We start from the raw sequence: 24,064 nt of genomic DNA on the forward strand, positions 1-24,064 counted from the left end.
CTTTAGTTGCAAGGAGTCTGGAAACAAGCCTGGGTCTCACACCAGGGACTTTTCAGCACTGCTGGGCTTTAAGAACTTCACACTGAAAAAGCACGAAGATATCTCAGAGCTTGTATGTAATTAAAGGGCTAAGGAAAAGAGCAACTGGATTTTTATAGCAGGTTACAGATTCTGGCTCTTACAGAAAAGAGCAAGAGGACAGTTGGGGCTCTCAGGTATTAATTGAGTGAAAAGAGTCCTCATGCTTATATCTAATGTTTTTCACACTACAACAAATCCCAAAAACTTTCAGGTTACATCTGAATGAGCTCATCATTAAGAACAAGAAAAGAGTACTACCATTTAATGGACAGCAGCCACTGTTGAATTAATTTCCATCACTGCAAACATCATAGAAACAATGCAAAGTACATTTAGAAACCAAATTAGATATTAGTGGAAGACATATAAAAAACATGCTTCTAGATATGTACAATTTAAAGGTATAATGTTGCTAAAGACTGGCCTGAGGTCTTCAAATAAAAACTGTGAGGTGTTTCTTAAATTTCCCTATTTGATTTGCCTGTCTTTCAAGGTCAAGAGCAGCAATATCCTTTACATTCTGAAAGATTGCTCTCATTCCTTACAATGCCTCCCTTTGATTTGAATTGAGTTTTATGTTGATAAAAAAATGTTTATCGGAATCTGGACTGTCTTGCCCATAAGACATAGAACTGAGCCCCAGGATTTCTTGTCAAGAACCAATAGGATCTTCCAATATTCATGTCTTGGTTAAAATCAAGCTCAGGTAGGTATATTTTCTCTACCAGAAAAAATTTCCTACAGTTTCAGTTGCACATTTTATACAACAATAAAGTTCAAAACCAAAGCTGCTCCTCCTAAATAACAGCTATATTTTTACACCATGCATTCATATTTGGTAGATGTTTTAATCTTTCCAATTGACAAGTGTTATAAAAATTTGATCTATTATAACTATAAATGAACAGTAAAGTAGCTACAGTTCTTTATAATGTTAATTATCATATATTTATTACATTTTATGCTTTCTGAAGGATATAACTTTTCATCATATTGCAGAGAAGGAGGGTTGGTTTATGAATATAAACAATATCTTTAGCTTTATACCTTCAGTGTGTCTAAAGCTTTAAACCTAGTTTAGGATCTTATTGAGCCGAATCTGCAGAATAATAAATCAGTGATACTCCACTGTGCAAGGCTCCATCTGCACCAGAGACCTAAGGAGGACTGCTGAGAGGCAGAATAGCTACAGCACTGGACTATTGAGAGAAATCCCACTGTTTAGCTACACTGTGGGATAGCTGTAATAGCTGTAATTAGCACAATGTCCTGTGGATAATGAATTTTATTCACACCTGGGTTTTGACCCTGTAAGGTTAGAAGAAAAGTGCCAGCAATCCTCTCTCCTTGCCTCCTGTCTTGACATAGAGCCTTCAACTGAATTGTGTGGCCAGAATAGCACAACTGAATACATCCTAGAAACTGCCTATTTCTGCAGAATTGTAACAGTAATGACTTTCAGGTATTGTCCTTCAGGAAAATATACAGAGAAGGAAAATAGTGCAAAACTATACATTGTAAAAAATATCCCCTCTGGACCACATTAATAGTCACTGCAGCGGACTTTTTGCACTTTTCTATGCTAGCAACTGAGGTCTCAGAATGTAGAAACTTTCAAAAAATAATTTGATATTGCTATTTTTTTTTTTCAAAAGCATACTGTTTATAAATCATGAAAAAAAAAGAAGAGAGAGAGAGAGAAAGAGATAAAAGGGCAAATAAATGCCAATTCTTTAAATGTCAAATGTATAAAAACCCCTCAAATAATATTTTAGCTATAACCTCTCAGCTCAGTAAATAGTCTAGTTCTACACAATTGAACAATCTTAACAGGTGAATTTCTGACTGTACACTTAATAAATTTAAGTTGAATCCTTATTTTATGCTCTTTTAAAAGTCATGAGCCAAAATAAAAAGTGCAATTAAAGTTTCTCTTGTTCTGAAATTGCTGTAGCTAGCAACCTTCATTTGCTCTCCAGAATTTCAGCATTCCCTAGACACTGTTGGAGGGTCTGCATAAAAGTCAGTCTCCAGAGTGTTATAATTCCATCAAGTACTAGAATACAAAACACTAATGAATGAAGCTTTTGTCAGAGCCCTCTCATGCTAAAGTAATACATATTCATCAGAGCACCCCATAAGTTTCTTCCTTGTATATTTCCTTTAGTACCTTTTATATTCCTGTTTTCTTTCCCTTCATTGTTAACATGTAATTGAAATACTGGTGGATCACACTTAAAAAAACTCCATGAACAACACAATTTTTCCAGATACTTAGTCAGCCTGATCACTAACTCCCAGGAAGATGTGAATTTATAGGGTTGTGCATGTGTATTAATAATGAGCTCTGCAAAGATCATCTGGCAGTTTCAGTGGAGGAATGAACACCTTGGCTGTACCACTATCTCCATCACTAACTATGGATGCTGGGGCAGCCAGACTCCTACTACTACTTAAGTTCTTAAAGATACCTGGGACAAATATAGATCTAAATTTCCAGAATCAGATCCCCTGGAAAATTATCATGTTCATTTCTTAACTGTATAAGACTGATCTGACCTAAACAAGAAAATTTCTGCCAAAAAGAACCTGGCCAACTATGAGCAATATCAAAAAATTTTGAAATTGTGACACTCTCACCAGGAAGTCATCATGGTCATCACTGCCCTTGTCTTTCTTGATTAAGGGACAGGATTTTTTATCCCTTCTCACCCTCAGAGACACACTTCACAGAACAAGGAGCATCTATGTGATATTCCTTTACTCCTTTTGTCTGAGCACCAGGCTATGAAAGACAGAAATATAGCAGCAGCAGCTCTCTTTTGGGAGACAATGACAACAACATGACAGTTATACCATCAAAGGTCTTTTCATCTTATTTGAGACTGACTCCATCCTTCTTTCATTTCCAGGACAACAGCTAAAGCAATGAAGGAAAATTACTGCCTTTTCTCATCGTATCATCTTCCAAACATGTATCTGCCTGTGCACTTTGTGGCAATAGGAATAAAGTAATTGAAACCACTGGAAATTTTTAGGATAAAATGGATGCTGTTTTCCAAGACAGGAACATATGCTGATGCTCCCTTTACAGACACATTAGCAGTGTTTACCCTGAACTACAGAAATGTTATCAAATTACCAGAAATGAAGTTCTGCATTATGTACTAAACAGCTAACTCTACAATATGTAGTTGTAATGTACTATTTCATAAGACTCTTCTACAAAATATCTTGTTTCTCAAGTTCCCTTGGTTGCATAAGCAGAGATAAGATCCAATCTTTTGCCCTAAGCACCAGGCAGTAACAATATCATTGTCATCTACTCCTTCTGCAACTGCATTAGCCTACCTTGAGGATTCCTTCATACACTTCAGGGATGATGGGAATTCTCTTTTGGAAATAATCTTTAAGGACCACCAACACTTCCTTTTTTAAGAAAGACAAGCCCCTTTCTCCCCCTTTTTCAATGCTGCATCTTTAAAATCTCAAGCATTCACACATTTATTCTCCAACAATAAGCTCCTGTCCATTAGCCTTTCGTCAACGAAAAACCAGAAGCACATGAAATTTGAGCCTAACACTCCTTAGAAGACATTTACCAGTATAACTCAGCATATGCTCAGCTTTATCCTAATGGAGAACAGTCAGGAAAGTTTAAGCTTTTGCTGATAATGATCTAACCTTTTATCCAAATATTTGTATGGATCTGAGCACCTAGGCACCTTGTATGGATCTCTAATCTCTATAATTCAAATCATTCTCATGCTACTGTTTACATTTTTAATTTTGTCTCATACTGCATACATACAGATGTCTCTCAAAATCCAGGCAGCCCTTCAGCAAATCAAATTTAAGGAATTTGGATTAAGATTATAACTGATAGTTTAGGAAAGTCAGCTGAAACTGCTAAAGGCTCCAAGACTGGTAAAGCACATCCCATTCAGAATATGTCAGCATAATCTGACTAACTTTATATTCCTTATGCTTTTTTTTTTTAATCTGGAATTTAATGAAGTGAGAGTATGTTCAGTGATCAACAAATTCACAGAATCATAGTGTCATTTAGGTTGAAAAAGACCCCTAAGAAATCTGAGTTCTATAAAAAGGTGAAGAACTATAATATTTTTATGGCAAACATCTATATGAAGACATGCTGATCATTCCAATCACTGATTTTAAAGAGGAACAGATTAAAGTCACAATATAATGATGAGTAATGACAAGCACAAAGAGATATTCCTCAAATTAATAACTGGTGTGAAATTGTCCTGCCTTTGTAACATGCTCTTAAAACTCAATCTGTAAATTACATCACTGTAATCATTGTTAGGTATTAAGGCCACTTGTACTCACAATCACTTAGTTGAATAAACAAACCTGAACTTATATTGCACACAAAACTGGGTTTACTTATCCCTGTGGAGTCACAGGAACTGTTTGGAGGGGCATGGAGGGGAAGAAGGAGCCGTGGTGGAACAACATGTTATTTATTTTAACTTTATTTAACTTAGCTACCTAAATATTTAGGGATCAAAACATAGCCAATACAATGTAATTTGCATTAAAATTCTTAGTAAAAAATAGTACTAACTTTATTTTTGATTTAAAACTTACATATTTTAATGGCACTTAGTGTACTTGCTACATGGAAACATTGTATTATAACATCTTCACCACATGTCATTTCCAAAATATAAAATAAAAATCCTTGTAAGTATTAATTTAAAAACTACTGGATTGCTATTTTCTTTTGTTCTTAGAAAAAATAGAGACAAAATCCAGGGCCTACAGTACATACATGCAACCTTTTTAATTTAAAAAAATTAAAAACAGTCAAAAAACATGTCCTTCTTTTGTGCTAATATACTGACAATAACCAAAATTCCAGTTAACATCAAGATGGGCAATAGAAGAATGGCTGTTAGATTCATTATTAAAGGTACATTTCCCAAAGACTTAAAAAGTATTTTTCTTACAATGACAAGTAATAAATAGGTCAGCAAATGGACACTGAAATAATTTCTGTATCCAAAAGCAGCCAGAAAACCTTCCAGTGACTTCAGCAGATTTTGAATCAAGCATTCAGATCCTAGCTATTATACATTTTCTGCATCTTTTCAATGAGCAATGATGGCTTTCTGTTCTGAAAGCCAAATGTATCTTTGTCTTTTCTCTCACAAAAGATCAGAGCCATATAAGCACCATCTGGACTGTTTCTATGTCTGTAGATTATGCAGATACAGACTTCAAACACAGACTGCAAAAATCCTATTGTAGCAGCAGCAACTGACTGGGATCTTCATCCAGGAGTGCTTTGAAGTCAAAGGAGCTGAATCGGGCTCTCCATATGCCTCACACAGTAAAATGATTGAACCAATTGTGCCAGTTTATACATGCAACAATTGCATAGCTGTTACCTTATGTCAGCTTTCTCAAATAAACTCTTACCTCCAAGGCATGCACCCATAGCCAATGAGAAGATTAATGGTTTCATAGGCAAGTTAACATCTGGATCTTTACTCAGATTGAGAAGCACAGGAATCTGTGGTTCAAGAAGAAAAGAGAGAGAATCAGAAGACATAACCCAACCATCAGCACAACATAAACAAAGTTCATTAAAGGAAACAATTAATACCACCAGTAAGGCCAAAGAGTAATTGGGGGGAGGAATTTTTTTTGTTCTTGATGTTATTATTCTTAATTAGTTTCTTTGCATCATATGCTTGATCTTTGCTCCCTTTTCCCCACTGACTGTGCCAGTCCCATAGCTGAGGAGAAGCTATTGACATTAGATCAAGCTTGACACAAGTACTGCTAACAAAACTGAGGCTGTCTTCAGGTTTTGAGTGCCTTCCATGAGACCCTCCTAGGTCTACAGGGAACTGACAGTGACTATAAATCAATTCCCCTTTCATTTCATGAAAGCTAAAGCACAGAGATGTATCTCCTCTTCTCGCTGGAGATGATGGTAAAAGATGCCCAGACCTTCACAGTGAAGATGGCTGTAGATCTTGAGTCAGTAACCAAAAAATTACAAATCCTTTTTTAATCAAAAATATCTGATTGATTATGGAAAAATTGAGAAAACTCCATTTGGCAGGCTTCTGAATTCATAAGCAGATCAGAGTTGTTTTACTTCTTATTTCAACATGGTATTTACCAGAGAATGTGGATTTAGTTGACTGAGAAATATTTGCAAAAGTTCTAATGCCAGCCAGCAACTAAGCACCATGTGGTTCCCATCTCATACTCCCCCACATCTCCCCTTAGAGAGAAAGAATAATCAGGAAAAAAACATTAAACCTTATGGGGTGAGATAAAAAACAGTTTAATTATTTAAAAATATTATAACAATAATTAATAATTATCATGATAGCAAATAAGATTTTTATTTTATTTTATTTTTATTATATTAATGAAAATGAATGACAGCAAAAGGAGTACAGTGGAAGATAAATTAATTATGTATAATACAACTGGTCACTACCTGCTGACTGCTGCTCAGCCCATCCCTCAGAAGCAATTGGTGACAACTGGACAACTCCCTACTGAGTGTGTCATTCTGTGGTATGGAATGCCCCTTTGGCCAGTTTGTGTCAGCTCTCCTGGTTATGCCCCCTCACCCACCTTCCAGTTTCTTGTGCTCCTGCTCCCTGGCACAGCATGGGAAAATGAACAGTCCTTGACTGGGGATAAGCACTACTTAGCAGCAACCAGAACATCAGTGTGTTATCAAAATAATTCTTGTAGTAAATCCAAAGCACAGCACTGTAGCAGCTATTACTAAGACAATTAATCCCATGCCAGTCAAAACCAGAACAGGCAGTTTCATGGATTTCATTTAATTGCTTTAGCAAATAAAATACAATTAAAAAAAAAAAGAAAAGAAAAACATAAAAAAAACCCCAAAAAGTGAAATAAGATTGGTAGGAAGGCATCATAGACTTCATTAGCCAGTTGGTATAGAGCCCGAAAATACAGCAGGCAGGCTTTCTAGCCAGATCTAGCACCAGTTCTCAGCCAGTAACGTTCTTCAAAGCTAAACAACTTCACCTTAGTTCAGAAAAACGGTTTGAGTTCAACATAATTTTGTGACTACTTGGTTTGAAAAAATGGTGTGATCAGTACCTGTAGAGAGAAAGTTATTGGGAAGGGGAGAGGTGACAATATCATTCTCTTGTTTTTAACATGTTCAGAGGTTTATGGGGAAAAAAGGGAAAGAGAAAGAATAAGAAAATGTGGAACAGTAACATATGAAGCAGGAAAAGATTTGAGAAAATAACTGTGATATATCTTAAAATTAATGCTTTCTCAGAGTCTAGGAGTTTCAGTAGTCAATAGAGTTATGACTTTTAATCCTCCAATTTGTCATTTTAATGTATTTCACAGTTCACCCTCAAGGGGTATGATCTCTTCTGCTTTCTGAAAAATGCTTTCACTTTGATGGCTGAGTGATGCTCGGCTTTATTGACTGCATGTGTTCTTTTGGTATGGAGCAATATACAGGCTTAATGAAGAATTACAGCCCTTTCCCCATTCCTCCCACCAGTCGTGCTACTCATCCCTCTTAAACCCTCTTATCGATTAGCCTAGATAAGCTAATTTCTAAACAATTATTCTTGAATTTTACATTGCCTGAAGATGTCTATTTCTGTTTCAAGGCCTAAAGAAGGTTCAGCATGCTCAACATCTTGTATGGTTTGTGCATGAAACAGTAAATAAAGATGTCATTTCTCATCACAAACTTTATTCCTTTCAAACCATCACAGATAGAATGTGATAAGCAATACAAAATTAAGTTATATTTAATTAAAAACAATTTAGTTCTCAGTATTTCCTATTGTTGAGATCAGTCCTAAAGCCATTGGCAGATAGCTTCTGAGTGCAGAGCAAATAATGTCCCACACACCACCAGTGCACCAGATATGCAGAGAGAAGACCAGAGGAGGGGCACTGGTACAGCTCTCTCAGTGAGCATCTCCTCCTGGGATGAGCAGCAGGCTCACAAAGAGGGAAACCCTCTCAGCTATTTCTGCTTCCCAAAAGCAGCACTTGTACAAGGAATTGCACACACCCTCATTGTGCAAGAAGAGTCACCTAAGCAAGTTACCAGGTCCTATAGCTGTGCAGTGCAGGAGAATTCAGGAGATCAAGAGTGGCCCAAAAACACTGGTTAATATTCAATGACCTCCTCCTCCAAGCTCAGAAGCACATCCTGACAAAGAAAAAATCAGGCAAAAATGCCAGGAGGCCTACATGGAACCCCTGGACAAACTCAAACACAGGAAAAAAGAATCTTACAGAGGGTGGAAGCAAGGACAGGTATCCTGGGAGTAATAGAGAGAGATTGTACAAGCAGCCAGCAATCAGGTTAGGAAAGCTAAAGCTCTGAGAGATTTAAATCTGGTCAGGGACATCAAGAAAAACAAGAAAAGCTGCTATAGGTACCTCAGTGATGAAAGGAAGACTAGGGAAAATGTAGAGCAAGGAAATAGGAGACCTGGTTATCCAGGACATGTGGAAATGGCTGAGGTACTCAATAGCTTTTCTGTCTTGGTCTTCACCAGCAAGAGCTCCAGCTACCTTGCTCAAGTCATGGAAGGCAAAGGTAGAGACTGGGGGAATGAAGAACCACCTGCTGTAGGCAAAGATTAGGTTTGAGACCATTCTAAGGAAACAGAAGGTGCCCAAATCCATGGGATCCGATGAGATATATCTGCAGGTCCTGAGGCAACCAGCTGAGGAAGTGTCTAAGCCACAATGCATCATATTTGGGAAGTCATGGCAGTCTAGTGAATCCCACTGATTGGAAAAGAGGAAACATAACCCTCATTTTTAAAAGAGAAGAAGAAAGACCTGGAGAACTACAGGCCAACCAATCTCGCCTCAGTAGCTGGCAAGGTCATGTGGCAGATCCTCCCGGAAAGTATGCTAAGGCAAATAGAAAACAAGGAAGTGATTGATGACATCCAATATGGCTTCACTAAGTGCAAATGGTGCCTGGCAAATTTGATAGCTTTGGCCCAAACTGGAGAGGCATGGATCTGATGGACCATTTGGTGGATAAGAAATTGGCTGGATGGTCATATTTAAAGAGTTGTGGTCAATGGCTCAATGTCCAAGGGGACCCCATTGACAAGTGTCATTCCTCGGGAGTTGATATTGGAATTGGTACCATTTAACACTTTTGTCTTCAGTATGGACAAAGTGTTAAAGACCAGGTTACACAGGGCTTTTAAAAGTTTAGTCTAGTGGAAGGTGTCCCTTCCCATGGCAGGAGGGTTGGAACTGGATGATCTTTAAGATCTTCACACCTAAAGCATTCCATGCTCCTATGACATTGTCTGGTTTGTCTATTTGTGCATGTCTATGAAACAGCAATTCACGCTGTTATTTTAGGGACTCATTGCTGCTCTACACCATGGGACTCCACTACACACACTTCACTAAGAACTGCCTGTGGCAAAGATGTCTTCTGTGAAAACTGCAGAGAATATGCATTAATAGAAAACAAACTATTTGTAGCTTTCCAAATTGTTGATGATTGCTCTGTCTCTGCAGACAGCTACAGTCTAGTCTTGCACTTTTACCCAGCAGTGAAATGCAGGACATCATAGATAATGCTGGAAGGGCAGAGGGCAAGGCAATTCCAAAAATAGAGCTGGCATTAAGAACATGAGATACATGAGAAACATTCAGCACTGCAAGAGAAAAGCATCCAGTAGTGTTAGAGACAATAAACAGCAGGGTCAAAAATTGTTTACTTTCTAAGACCTGTCAGAGACTAAGTCACCTTGTCAGCCAGATGACTCACAGAAATTGTTGCTCTATATTGAGGAAATAGTATTTAAACTCAGCTAAAATGGGGGTTTACTGTGGCTGTCTTTTCATTTCTGGTAATAAAACAAAGAGACGGCTTCAGCATTTATAGCTGATAAAACATGTAAATTAAACTAAAGAGCATACTGGTAATAACATCATGTCACTTAAAATTCTAATGGCAGAAATTCATGGCTATTCAAACATGACAATACTAGGAAAGTCCAGGCCTTGAAAATTAGGAAGTCTGCCTGTCAAAGAATCACTGTGAGCTTAGCCTGTTGATAAAGGAAAAGGAATATCAGAGGTTTAATAGAATGTCACATAGGGCATCAATAGAGCATCAATACATTTATTCTGCAAAGAAAGCTGGATATGCAACGGGACAAAAACTCTTGCCATTCAAAAATTAAAATGTGAGAAATATAATAGCCAAGCTCCTGGTTTATGAATTTTTTATGATAAAACATTATCTTGGTGCTTCTTAAGCACTTCCCAGGTATAACTATACTGGATTTTCAGCTGGCAACACATTAGCAACAGATTAGATTTGCTCCAGGCAACACATCCTTTTACATACAGAGTTCACAGAGTTTCCTACAAAGTATTTCTCAAACTCAAAATGTGGGACCCTGAAACTGTAAAAGGACCAGTCGTATCAGCTGAATGTTCACAAGTCCATGGAGCATGATGGGATTCATGCCAGAGTATTGAAGAAGCCAGCAGAGGTTATGGCAAAACCCTTCTTGATCAACTAAGTTCTTGGGAACCTGGGAAGGTCCCTGCTGGCTGGCAGCTTGTCAATGTTATTCCAGTTTAGAGAAAGAGCATGAAGAAAGACCCAGAGAAACACAGACCTGTTAGTCTAACCTCGGAGCATGGAAAAAATGCAGAAAAGATTATACTGGGTACTGTTGAAAAGCATTTAAAGAGCAGTACCATCAGGCACAGCCAATAGGGACTCACAGTGGGAAAGTCTCGTTTAACTAATTTGATATCCTTCTATGATAAAGTCACCCTCCTCATGGATGAAGGGAAGGTAGTGGATGTAGTTTTTCTGGATCCTAGGAAGGCTTTTGTTACTGTTCCTCACAGCATGGACAAGCTGTCCAGCTGTGGGATGAGCAGGTTCACAGTGCACTGGGTGAACACCTGGCAGAAGGGCAGAGCCCAGAGAGCTGCAGCGTGTGGGGCCACAGCTGACTGGTGACCAGGCACCAGAGATGTTCCTCAGAATTCTAGGGCCACTTCTGTTCAAAATATTTATCTGAATATTTAACAATCTGAAAGCAGAAGTTGAATGCACCATTAGCAGGTTTATTAATGATGCTGTACTGGGAGGTGCTGTTGACTCTCTTGAGGGACTGTATGAAAGTCCTTGAGCGTGTCCAGAGGAGGGCAACAAAGCTGGTGACAGGGCTGGAAGGTGTGTCCTGTGAGGAGCAGCTGAGTTGGGCCAGGTTGGAGAAAAGAGGGCTGAGGGGGTGATTTCATTATTTTTTACAGCTCTCTGAGAAGGGGAAATAGAGATGGATGTGCTGAGCTCCTTTGGGATCCAGTGACAAAATATGGGGCAATGGCTCAGCGTTGCATCATAGCACATTCAGACTGGACATTAGGAAGCATTTCTTTACTGAGAGGGTGGTCAAATACAGGAAAAAGATTCCTAGAGAGGTGCTCAGTGGCCTAAGCCTGTCAGGGTTTAAGAGTCATTTGAACAATACCCTTAATAACAGGCTTTAATTTTTGGTCAGTCCTGATTTGCTCAGGCAGCTGTATTGGATGATTGCTGTTGGTCTCTTCCAAGTGAAATAGTCTATTCTATAATTCTACAGTACTTTTATACAGTATTTCTTTTACTTGGTGACAGGAAACGATTGATTGTCCTATCACTTGCAGATAGCTATCAGAGTTGCCAGGCATGCTTATGCAAAGAAATGCAATAAACACCCATACATACATATATTTAATTAGGGAGCTGGATTATCACTTTTCAATTTGGAGTGAAGAGGAAACTCCTGGGATTACAGTTCATTGGGCAATTCTCAACCACTTCCCCCCATCTTGTTTTGGGGCAGTTCATTGTCTTTGCATATAGAACAAATTATTTGAAATAAGCAATTAGAAGACATTTCAAAAACTGTTTTATCATCATGCAGTTCCAGTGCTCTATTTTAATTTTTAAAAACACAGAATTTTGCAAGACAGAAACAATAAAAGTACTCAACCTATGATGAGCTAAGTGCACTCAGAAACTCATTCAATTGTTTCTTGTAGGCTATTATCTTTGTACAGCATCCTTTGTAGCAAAAATACATGCTGTGTTCTGCCCTTTTCACAGAGTTTTCCATTTAGCAACTTCCATACATGAATTCCATATGGTACTGACATTTTTGATTGTAGGTTACACTGAATTTACCCTTGCCTAGAGCAGAGAAGAATTTCACAAACAAAAGTGTTGCACTGGAAAGGTATTTCCAGTGTAAGTCACTTCAAATAATACACTGATCTGATTTTTGTAATTTCTGAATATTTTAGTAAGAGAGAAATTTTCTTTATGTTGCTGAAGGCTCCTGAAAATCATTGATATGGTCTCTCTGTTTAAACACATGAATATTTTTCACTCTATATTATACCCATCTTAAAATAACCAAAAATATTTATGTTTTATTCTTAAGACTGTAGATAATGTGTTGTGTTTTAGGATAAGGAAGAATCCTAATTTGTCTACATAGATACATAGAATCTCTTGAAAATACGTAGAATTTCTTCTAGGAAATAATTTTCCTTATTGGTTTTCATTACTTCAAATCATAAAATAGTTTATTTCCTAGAATTCTGTGTAATGCTGGCTCAGATAATTCTAATTGACTTTTCAAAATATCAATCTACCGTTTCCACTTTTCGCATCCTCTTAAAGTTAACTGACTATTAAATCAGCTATAAATTTTACTTTATATGAAACTTTACATGAAGCAGTTGAATTTAACCAAATACAGGTAAAGTGAAACTTTCAGTCTCAAGATCCATTAATTAGGCATTAATATTTTTTCCTTTTTTTTTTTCTATACACAGAACAAATCATTATGAATCTGATTATCTCTCTAATTCAAAAACAGAGAGTGAAAGGAAATTTTGGACAACCATACATCAACTTGATTTTTTAAAGGAAACACAACATCACATTTACAGAGCTATTTGCAGGTTTTTCTGTTTTGATTCCCTTCAGCTATTCATCTAAGTCAAGACTCAGGCTCTAAAGGAATTGTGTATTTCTTCCATTTCTCAGGTAGTTCCTGGGTCAAAACACTATGCACAACAGAAAATTGAGAGTTCACATCTGCAGTGCCTTCAGCCCAGGGAGGCAGTCACCTCACATAGAAGACTATCCCCTCCTCAATCCTTTTCTGAGTTACTACTCTCTCCCTGTTCCAAGTCTGGACAACATGCACAGCATATTGTTTTAGGGGCTGAGTGGAAGACCTTATCCAACAGCACAGAGCCAGTATTGGGGACATCTCATGTACGAACTGATGCCTGTCTTGAAGCTTCCCACCCCTGAAGGAACAACACAGTGTAGCTTTCCAGATGCCCTCACCATCACAGTAGTTTTTCCCACAGTCATCTGGGGGCTCAAAATCAAAAGAACTGGCAAGACCGCCTCATTCCTGAAATATGGGACAAAAATCATTGTATGCTTGTCTTTCTAATGTAGAAATGACACTATTAGTATCATTGACTGTGAGCTGCCACCAGGCCTTTCATCATCTCTATATGATATTTAAGGAATTAATGTACAAGTCAAACCTATTATGTCATGAGACTGGATTCCCTTAACTCCTTCTGGTCAGTGGCAAAGCCAATGTAGGCAGAGGTCTGTGATGTCATCCTCCAAACATTTTATTCATAGTACACAGCTGATACCTATGAAACTGCCCAGATTATTTTGTATCTGAAGGAACTTGATGGATTCCACATCCCAAGCCAGTACCCAGTCCATCAAAGCTATAACTAATGAAAAATGCAGGAGAGGCTGACCCATTGTCATGACATTTGTTCACCACTGAAGGAGACTTGTGGACACTTGGACGGATTCACTACATCTGTCTTTCATTATGATGAGTGCAGGCTCATTTGTGGAGCTGGAACCTTTTCCCAGGAAAGGACAGGATCATTCATGGCTACGTAATAGCAGGTGCCCCATACTCCTACATCACTAGGAATGCCAAACCAAACTCATATATAGAAATTCCTGATTAGTGAAAAGTCATTCTACAAAAGAGTTGGGTTCAATATATTTTATATTCCTCATCAGAAGTTCATAACTTTGGTGCATACACTGAAAAATAGCCTTCCAAAACTAAATACTGCTTGTTTTAAGAGTATGAACATAGTATTAAAGAATCAAAAAGAATTTTAAATGGAAGTTAAAAGATCTTGGGACTTAGTTACTTAGGAACGTTCTGTAAGTATTTGCTGATGCAGAATGACAAAGGCTAAAGTGCAAGCCTATTCACAGAAGTGAAGAAGAATCTCAACTCTAGTTTGCCAAGTAGCACATTAACATCTTAACACTTCAGCTAATGACTGCTTTTACATGGGTGACAATATGCATGCATTTTTTTTCTTGTCTCTTCTTTCTGACTATTAAAATAAAATTAAAATATTGTAGCAGTCTCTTATGTTCATCCTATAACAAAATTAGAAAAATACAAATTTTAAATAGCTTAAAATGTTGAAAATGGTTCCCTTGCTGTCAATCTGTTTTTGCCACCCTCAAAGATACAAAAGAAATGGTCCTCAGGCATCCCAGAAGATTCTTGCACTTCAGTCCCATTTCCCAAAACATACTCATTTCATGGTGCTGTTTGGTACTACTCCAAGACAATTTTTATAGACTAGCTGGGTATGAGACAAAAATTTTCTAAGTGAAGATTTCTGCATTATTGCTTAGTATCCTCAAGCATTTGCTGGGAGGTGACTCATCCCAAAACAATCTTTCCTTTCACGCCTGTTGCTTGCAGTCTGTTGTGGCTAAATCAACATCATTTCACAGGAAACACCATGGTAATCAAAGCAAAATACCATAGCAATATGTATTTATAGAGTGGTCACAAATCTGCCCAATTTGTCATATGTCCTACAAGAAATGTGTTAAACCTTAGCACAGGTTAAGAGTGGACATGACCATCCAATAATGGACGAAAAAATGTGTAGAAAAGATTTGCTGAGAAAGAGCTGTAACAATGAAATATTAGTATGGTATAATGAATGAATTATCACACTTTAAACAGAGAACTTGATTGAATAAACCTATCTGAGCATTGCCATAATTTGTTATAACGTGATACTTTTCTGATATTAAAGCTCAGCTGCTGACAAGCATTGTTATGCTTAACATAATTTGGTGTTTTTTAAACTAATTACAAAAGTAAGCTAGCAATAAAAGGGATGGGTGTTAAAAAAGCATTAGCATTAGCATTAGCATAACTACTCAGCACATAGAGGAAAAACATTTATAGCAGTGGATGGATAGTGACATCTTTTCTTCCCATCAAAAAGAAGATTCTATTTTTCAAGTATGTATGTGGATATAAGAGGAGAAAAAGCAAAAATGCAGCTAGAACTGTGCCTCTGGTCCCACAGCTACCTGCAGCTGCAGGGGTCAATGGCCAGCAAGATGCCTTAAGAGCATGAGTTAGTTTCTAATACTGATTCAATCTCACAGGATAAAGTAAGCTACAGCACAGCAGAGGTCAAAAAAACCCAAGAAACCAAACAGCAAATTGTAATCAGGAAGCTCAGCTCCCTTGCCAGCACCTGGAGGAGGATGTGCAGTGCTGCACAGAGCTTACCATTGTAGCTGTGAAGGGGATGTTGTCAATCACAGAGGAGGCCAAAGCAGACACCCAGAGCACTAAAATAATGGCCACTGCCAAGCGGTGATCCTCAGGAACCACCTGGAATTGAGAGATAGAAAATTATAACTTTGAGATCAGTGTTGCTCTGTGTGTCCCCCACGGCATAATTGCACGTTCTTTACAGTTTTAATTTATCGACGCTTATTATTCCTTTAGGCTCTGAGATAGGAAAGGCATCTTAGATAAAAGAGCCTAACATTTAGTAACACAATTACAGTCCTTCTTCCAAGAAAACAAGGACAAATAGAAGTGCAGAGATTGATATTTCTAATACTCAGATTTCACACAAAAAATACACTGTGCAACTGTGAATTTTGACCTTTAGCTGTTTATACATTTTTCACCTTTGCATTTGGAGTTTTAGACAATAAAAAAGCTTTTCTGTTGCATTTGTGGCTATATGTATTCTGGCTGTGGACAGATATATACACATTAAATATCACCCATGCCAAAGTATGACATCCTTTCTTGATACTACTGATGCAGGAATGCAATAATTACCGTCAAATTCAAAATAAAATTATTCTTTATTGTTCTACTGGAATAAAACTATTTTTCTTGCCTCTTAGAAATTATAAATATTTTAAACATACCTTTATTAACAAAGCTGTCTGCTCTCCTATATAGTCTATTAAGTGCAGATGAGCCAAAGCCTGGGGTAAAAAAAAGAAGGACGTTGATGTCAACTAATGAAGTGCATGACGTACTTACTTTTTTTTCCATTGGATGTAAAAAAAGGCAATAATTTATTCCTATTTACAAGATATTTATATTCAACTCATGTAGCTTGTACAGAATTAATTTTAGGCAAGAAAAGATACAACAGAAATTGGTGGCTGTATTTGCAAAAGTGAGTAAAGGTTGCACTGAAATAACTTGTAGTGTTATTCAAGAGCATGGGACACAAGATCAGAGAATGGCTGAAATTTAATTACATTATTCAGTGGATACATGTCTTCTGAAAACCTGAACACAACTGATTTTAAACCAACTTTCTCAAACCCACAATATAGATAGAAGTATATAACGTGTTTCAAAGGCTGGATGAAATCAGGCATCTCATGCTCAGTCTCAGAAGAAGAAACAGGAAAACAAATTATATTTCTATTTTATGGCTATCTCTGACCCATTCAAAAAGAGGCCTAAAAACCTACAAAAAAAACTACCAAAACCAGTATCCATCTGCTAAAACCAGGACAGAGATCTTGAGTGAATGGAAATTGGCACAGAGGCAGCAGCATCTGAAAGGCAGGAAATCCATCTCTCCAATGCCCAAAGTTAGGCACATGGACTCAGGTCATGAGCCCTGTAAGCACTGGACCCCAGGGCAGCCTGGGACAGAGTGCTCTGTCCTCCCTGTGAGAACCATTCCCAGTTGTACAGGACATTTAGACAGCATCCTGTGATGCTACCACAGATGAAAAGATATAGGAAAACTTCAGCCTGGTGGTATTAACTCTGATCTCTCCTTGGGCACACAATATACAGACCAAGTCTTCACACCTGAGGACAGTGACATATTCCCTTGACCCACAAGTAAAAGGGTGATTTTAACTTGTGAGTGCTAGCCCTTAATTCACTTTGGTTTCATTTTCTTTTCTTGTAGGCATGAAGAACGAAGTACTATTTTCAGGTTTGATAAGGTATATCTATTTGATGACGTCTCAGTTTCTCAGGGGAGAAAATCACATCATTTTTGATTTAGCCTAGACCACGCTGGTTGGCTTGCTTTCTTTTTTCTGTCAAGAAAAAGAAGCAGTCACCTGCAATGCCTCCCTTACTGACATCAGTCCCTCACAGAGCTGCAGGAGTCAGTATTCACACAACACAGCTCTGTATAATCCCCCTGCCTGGCAGTCAGACAGAGCCCTTCACAGACTGCAGTGGGAAAAAAAGCATTCAATTCACATGCTGTCAAATTCCATGACAGATGCAGACAAAGATCCCAATAGGCATTGAGTGGTGTGGCACAGGACACTGGTTTGTCAGTGACTAAGGTGCTTTCATTCAGACTAGCAATTCCTGTACCTGCACCTCAATTGGATATCAGCAGAATAATAGTGGTTTGGATATCACCAAATCACAGTAAATTTGGCCCAGAAATATAAATTTTTAGCAATATATTAAACAAGAAAAGGTTTATCTACAATTAAAGATACAGCATGCAGAAAACAAGCAACAAAATAGGCACATATCAATTACACTTAAAAAAAAGAACATTTTTTCATTATTTTGGCTTCCAAGGAGAATGTTGCCTAAGAAGTTAATTCTTGCTGTTGATTTTAAGCTACCATTTTCTTTCTAAGCTATTTGTGTTGCTTTATCAACTCAAAGGATATGACAGTTATTTTTTAAATGTATGTAAAAGCAATATTCTTAATGAACAGCAATAATTTTTGCATCATTGCTGTGTTCATGCTCCAAAATAAACTTCTAAACAGATAGTTGCCAGCAATTAGAGCCCAGATTTACATTCAATTAATATTGCTGCCTTATTAATTATCTACTAACAGTAACACTCCAAATTAATTCTGGAACTCAAAAAGAGACGTTCAGGACACACACATCACTCCTGCAAGAGAGTCTGCATGTAGCCCATCTCGTTAGAGATGGTGACAATATTAATCACATAAATAATTCTAGGATGTCTCTATGATCTCGAGGCCAATCTCCTGCAAGCACCTAAGCACAAGTCAGCAATTAGCACCCTGCCACCGTCCTCCCCTGCATGTAAACTGCACAGAGGGTCTCCTGGATATTCCTGTGTCTTCTAAGAGGAGTAAGCATTATTGCACATAATTGGTGTCTTCAGGCACACTAGTTCCTGTGGGGGAGTTCACAACAGAGCTTTTCTGCAGAAAGAAATCTTGTGCCATTTTAAAACAAAATCTAATTTATGCATAAAAATTTTAATTAATCCTTTTGTGGACAGTATGTCATGATGACTCTTGTAAATAAACTCTGCCTGAAGGAATTAAGGTAACATGCCAATTTCTACTATAAAACTGAGCAAAGAACTGTAATCCTGAGAAGCTTAGGGACTTATTTTACAGAGACAGAAGAAGCAGAAAGATTTCTATAGCATGTAACAGCCACTTGTGGATAAAAAGACAGCTGTAAAGATTAATTACCCAGGGGACACAATAGATAACAAGAGAGTTCCAAGGATTTCCCAGTTTTTAATTGTAAAAGATGCAACAAACTGGACTGATGGACCCCCAAAGGCAGAACCTTCAGGAGTTCCCCTGTAGTTCAGGAACTCAAATCACGTTTTCCAAAATATCTGGAATTCAAATCACATTTTCCAAAATTACTTGCAGCCTAAGTCCCACACAGGTTTTTAAATGTGCCTTTTAATAGGAAAGAGAATATTTACAGCAGCAGGAAACAGCTTCAGACTGGGAACTATCCAAGCTGAAGAATCACCAAGGGTGAGCAGTATGAGCTGGCAATTTCTGGATACACTAGACTATGGAAAGATTTCTTATATTTCAATGTATATCTTTGTTTTGACCAGTCTCTTCTTGACACTGGTAATGTAAAGGAAAGAAAAATACCTTGGAAAGGACTACCACCTACTAATCCAATAGATTCAGATAAAAATTAGCAGTGATGATATGCACTGAACATTTTCTCATTCATTGTGGGGAAGAATTAAATATCTCATATTTCTTTCTTCATTATCTGGACAAGTTTCTTTCATGACCTTAAACTACTGCTATTCTAGAAAGCCAGGAGAAATGTTATTTCATTAGCAAACTATTCACTGGTGACGTGAGAAACCGAAAGAAAGAAGCTCAGTGAATTATAACAGTTGTATCTAAAGACAAATAACTTCCTGTTTTTTTTTTCTATGGTATTGTGCAGTCACACAGCACTCAACTCACAGACGGTCAATCAAAGTTCAAACAATAAATACATCAGGGAACACAACTAATAAACTCTTACAACAGCAGTAGACAAAATAAACATGGCTTCAGCATTGATTCGTTATAAGAGCTAGAAATTCAAGGTTATATGGAACCTCATCAAATGGAGGACTAAAAATTTCCTGTTCTAATGAGCATACAATAAATCAATATTTCCTGATTAACTTTAGACTGAGTAGAACACAGAAAATTTCATAATGATAATCAGAGTTTCCACTCATCTTCTTGGAGGTTACCAAATTTTGACTTCCAGTTTGGCATTAATTAGAGTCAGTCGGATTGGTTCTTGTTTCTATTTCCTTCAAATGCTGTCCCTGTTACTGCTGTTGATTTTTTTAACAGATTCCAATTTCCAGATTCTTGGAATCTTTGCAATTATTGGGAGGGAAGAGGGGAGAAATGAGGCTACATGAGCAAATTAGTTATCACAGGCTTTTCCCAGGCTTCTCACTCAGGCAATTCAGTAGCCATGGCAGTGTCAGTGATCACTTGGGTATTGTCAGTCATGTGTCTACATTATCACATCATTTAAATCCAACAATTAACAACTGAAAAATAGTCAGCATTCTAGAAGCCTAATTAAAAAGTTACAGTGAGTATCCATACACACCAAAAAAAATCCAAATATTTGGCATAAGAATAAATCCTCTCAAGCTATGCAAAACATCAAATAGGCAATAAAAGGGGATACAAACATGGATGGACATGGATGCTGTCAAGCAGACAAGCACACAGAAAATACACAGCAAGATATCAAGGCATTTCAAGAGCTGAATATTTTTTAAATTAGCATTGCAAACTGAAATTCAGTGTTATTTTCCTTTCAAATCACACTCCCATGAAATATCTTAGACCATTTGATAGCCAGCATGTAGCAAGCAGACAGCAGTAGAAGCATTTTTCAACTCTAGTTTAATCTTGTTCTATTATTTTTCCTATCATCTGTATAAATAATTGTAAACAAACACATAAATACACATAAAATATCTGCACACATAGACCAACAATAAACCCAGAAACTGAAATTTAAATCATAGAAAAATGATTGTGTCTGATACATTCAACAAAAGCAGAATATGGAAAGAGAATGAGACCAAGTTTATAATGAAAATTTAAATAGGAAAGTGGTCCACCTAACTTTCATTCTCTGCTAATCCTCTCTATATTATCATAACTACATTTAATCAGCAATATTCCAGTGGGATTCAACCAGCAGGAGGCCTCTCTCCAGGAACATAATTCATATTTGAAATCTTTTTCAATTCTTCAGGGTTTAGAATCAGAAAATATTACCTCCATGAGAACAAACAATGCTGCAAAGAAAAGAAGGGTTGCCCACTCAACTCTGTTCAATATCATCTCAAAATCATGGATGTCTGCTAGCACCAGCAGCCAAAGGGCTCCCAACATGGCAATCCAGCCTGCATGAGAGAAAAAGAGAACAATACTTTACACTTCACAGACTTGTTATGTGCTAACAACATGTAAGTTACAGTATTGTGATTTTCAAAGATTTTCACCACATTTTCACTTTGACTGTAACAAGGAAAAGTTCACAGATATCACAGGATGAATGGCCTCTGCTTTCAAATTAAAATAAAATCTCAAATAAAAAGAACAAGCAAGTAAGACAAAGTTGGGTTACCCCAATGATCAATGGGTTTGGATCACAGAGAAACCTTTAAGTATTTAGGAATAGTGAAAGATTCTGCAGCTCCTGAAAGGCTGGCTGCATCCCCTGGACCTTGAAGACTCAGTGGCTGCCTGCTCTAGAAGATAACCAGGAAAGGAAACTCTCTCCTTAGAAAATAAGAGAGATTTGGAGCAAAAGAAGCTCTCTTCAGATATCATCCTTCAGTACATTCTGAAGTATTTTAATACACATATTTAGGTAACTGAGAGAAAATGCAAATCAAATGCACAATTAGCCAGAAAATGCAAATAGCAAATCTCCTGTCTGAGCAAGACTCACTTTCCCTCTGCATAGTTAAAATTCTTTCTAGAGCTGCTTGACCCCTCTGCTTCATTTATCTTATAACTCACAGAGTTCCCAAAGCAGCAGAGGAAAGAGAACTGTCAGTTCTATCTACCACGACTTTTCAATAGCAAAGTTGATCTGCTGTATTATAAAACAAAGCAAATCTCTTCATGAAAATTAAATTTATTTAGTCTGTACATAAAGGAAAGCTTTATGGAAATGCACTGCCTAATTTTCTTCTGACTGTTGTCTTGGCTGTTCTCTGAATTCTGTTTAAAAACAGTGGGGCCAACTCCACCTTAAATAAATATGATGGCAATTTCTGTTAGAATGCTGCAAGGAAGAGTAGGTATGTGCTGATTTGAAGCTAGGTAGCAGAATTTTAAGTACTATTTTCTAAAAACCTACTTGACAACACAACGTACATTTTGAATGTAATTACAACAAAGTGAAGAATTAAAGAAGTTCTCATTACTTATGGGACAACCTGTGAAAATATCTTGGTATTATTTCTACCCTTCTGTCTCCAATAATAATGAATCAACTAGAACATGCTATATGGAGATAGCAATTAATCACTAAAGCTAATGAAGTAATACAGAATTGCAGAAGAGGTGGATGGAGCCAGGCATTTTCTCTTACCATGAGTGTTATCAGCACACATTAGCTTCAAGCATGCAGCTTTGCATGGGGGAACAGTGCCTGGCCTTACAATATTTTTCCCTGAGAATACAGACAGGCAAGGGAGGTGTCATCCTGCCATGCTTCAGCAAGTACAGCTCTCCAGAGGGAAGTGCAAACACATCAGCTGCCAGCTGTGGCTGCACAGAGCTGATTTCAGTCTGGGAGAGGAGAGGAGAGGAGAGGAGAGGAGAGGAGAGGAGAGGAGAGGAGAGGAGAGGAGAGGAGAGGAGAGGAGAGGAGAGGAGAGGAGAGGAGAGGAGAGGAGAGGAGAGGAGAGGAGAGGAGAGGAGAGGAGAGGAGAGGAGAGGAGAGGAGAGGAGAGGAGAGGAGAGGAGAGGAGAGGAGAGGAGAGGAGAGGAGAGGAGAGGAGAGGAGAGGAGAGGAGAGGAGAGGAGAGGAGAGGAGAGGAGAGGAGAGGAGAGGAGAGGAGAGCTTTATTGGAATTTTTTATTTACTATGAAGAATTTTGAAAGTACTAGGACACATTAAAGACTGGCTTCTCTGTTTGTTTGTCTTTTTTTTTCTTAGCTTCCTGGACCACAAAAGAGAGCCATGAGGAAGAGAAATAGAAATAATTTTTAAAAATAACTTCTCATTACTCTAGTGAAAACAAAGCCCATTTACTGCTCCACAGACCACTTCCTTTACTGCCTTTTATTGCCTCTGCTTCATAACAATTGATGTCCCAGAAAGAGAACTTAGACAGAAACTGAACCTAAATTCTATTTCTACCTGTTGAAGAGGATGACAGTTTCTACTTATTTTAGGGGAAAGGAAATGAAATTTTATTATAAAATGCATCTAGCAAATTTATAATGCATTCTTCATACGAAAAGATTTCCATGTCTTCTGTCTGGTGCCAGAAAAAAAAAGGTACAGTAGAAATTGCTTAAGGGCTTTGCTTTTCTTATACCAAGTAGGCAAAACCACCTTTGGAATAATACTTAGCTCATGCTGAGTGGAACACAATTGCAGTCCTACTCAAAAAAAACCCTTATTTCTAAATAATAAAGTAAATGAACTTGAAAACATAAAACAATCTAATAGAGTAAAATAGATATCTAGATTTTGGAGGTAGGCAGGAGAAAGAGAAATAAATTAGGGAGAAAAATTGCTTTGTAATTTGTAGGCCTTTCAAATGCTCATTAAGAAGAATGTGCATTCCTCTGCAAAAGTAATTTTGGCCTACTACCTCATAGTAGTAGGTCAGAAGCATAACAAGCTTCCTCTGAACAAAGTGAGAATGTGGACTCTGCATGTTCACTTTATATGCACAGAATTTGGAGTAATGCATTTAAGAAGACTGGACTGGACTTTTCTGGAAACTGAAATGGCACTTGAGACTTTGAACTGAAAACCAAAGTCAGGGTAACATTGCATGATCCCACTGATGGCCTGGGTGAAACAGCAGGCTACTCAAGACAGGCCAAGAGAATACATTTAGGTAGGAAGAGATAAAACTGCAAAAATCCAGGATGGGAAGCAACTGGATGCCAAATAGTCCTCCAGAAAAGACTTGAGAAACACAGTGTATCATAACTAAATCTCATGGTCCACTGAAATACTGAACCAGGGCTATAAGTAGTAAATTCTGTGAAACAGCCTCTGCTCTCCTCATCCCTGGCAAACCTTGAAAATGTATATTGTAA

The 24,064-nt window shown here is 37.6% G+C and overlaps 1 protein-coding gene across 1 annotated transcript in view; it reads right to left on the reverse strand.

The window, feature by feature from the left end:
• The window catches only part of OCA2 (OCA2 melanosomal transmembrane protein), a 158,744-nt gene that overhangs the window by 44,352 nt on the left and 90,328 nt on the right, over positions 1-24,064 (reverse strand). The window contains exons 18-21 of the mRNA XM_036384263.2: positions 21,047-21,174; positions 16,418-16,477; positions 15,759-15,863; positions 5,533-5,626 (exon numbers count right to left, since the gene is read on the reverse strand). Of these exons, the coding sequence (XP_036240156.1) occupies positions 5,533-5,626; positions 15,759-15,863; positions 16,418-16,477; positions 21,047-21,174 (387 nt within the window). The remainder of the gene's footprint in view (positions 1-5,532; positions 5,627-15,758; positions 15,864-16,417; positions 16,478-21,046; positions 21,175-24,064) is intronic.

The sequence above is a fragment of the Molothrus ater genome, chromosome 2, assembly GCF_012460135.2.
Source record: "Molothrus ater isolate BHLD 08-10-18 breed brown headed cowbird chromosome 2, BPBGC_Mater_1.1, whole genome shotgun sequence".
Taxonomy (NCBI): Eukaryota; Metazoa; Chordata; class Aves; order Passeriformes; family Icteridae; genus Molothrus; species Molothrus ater.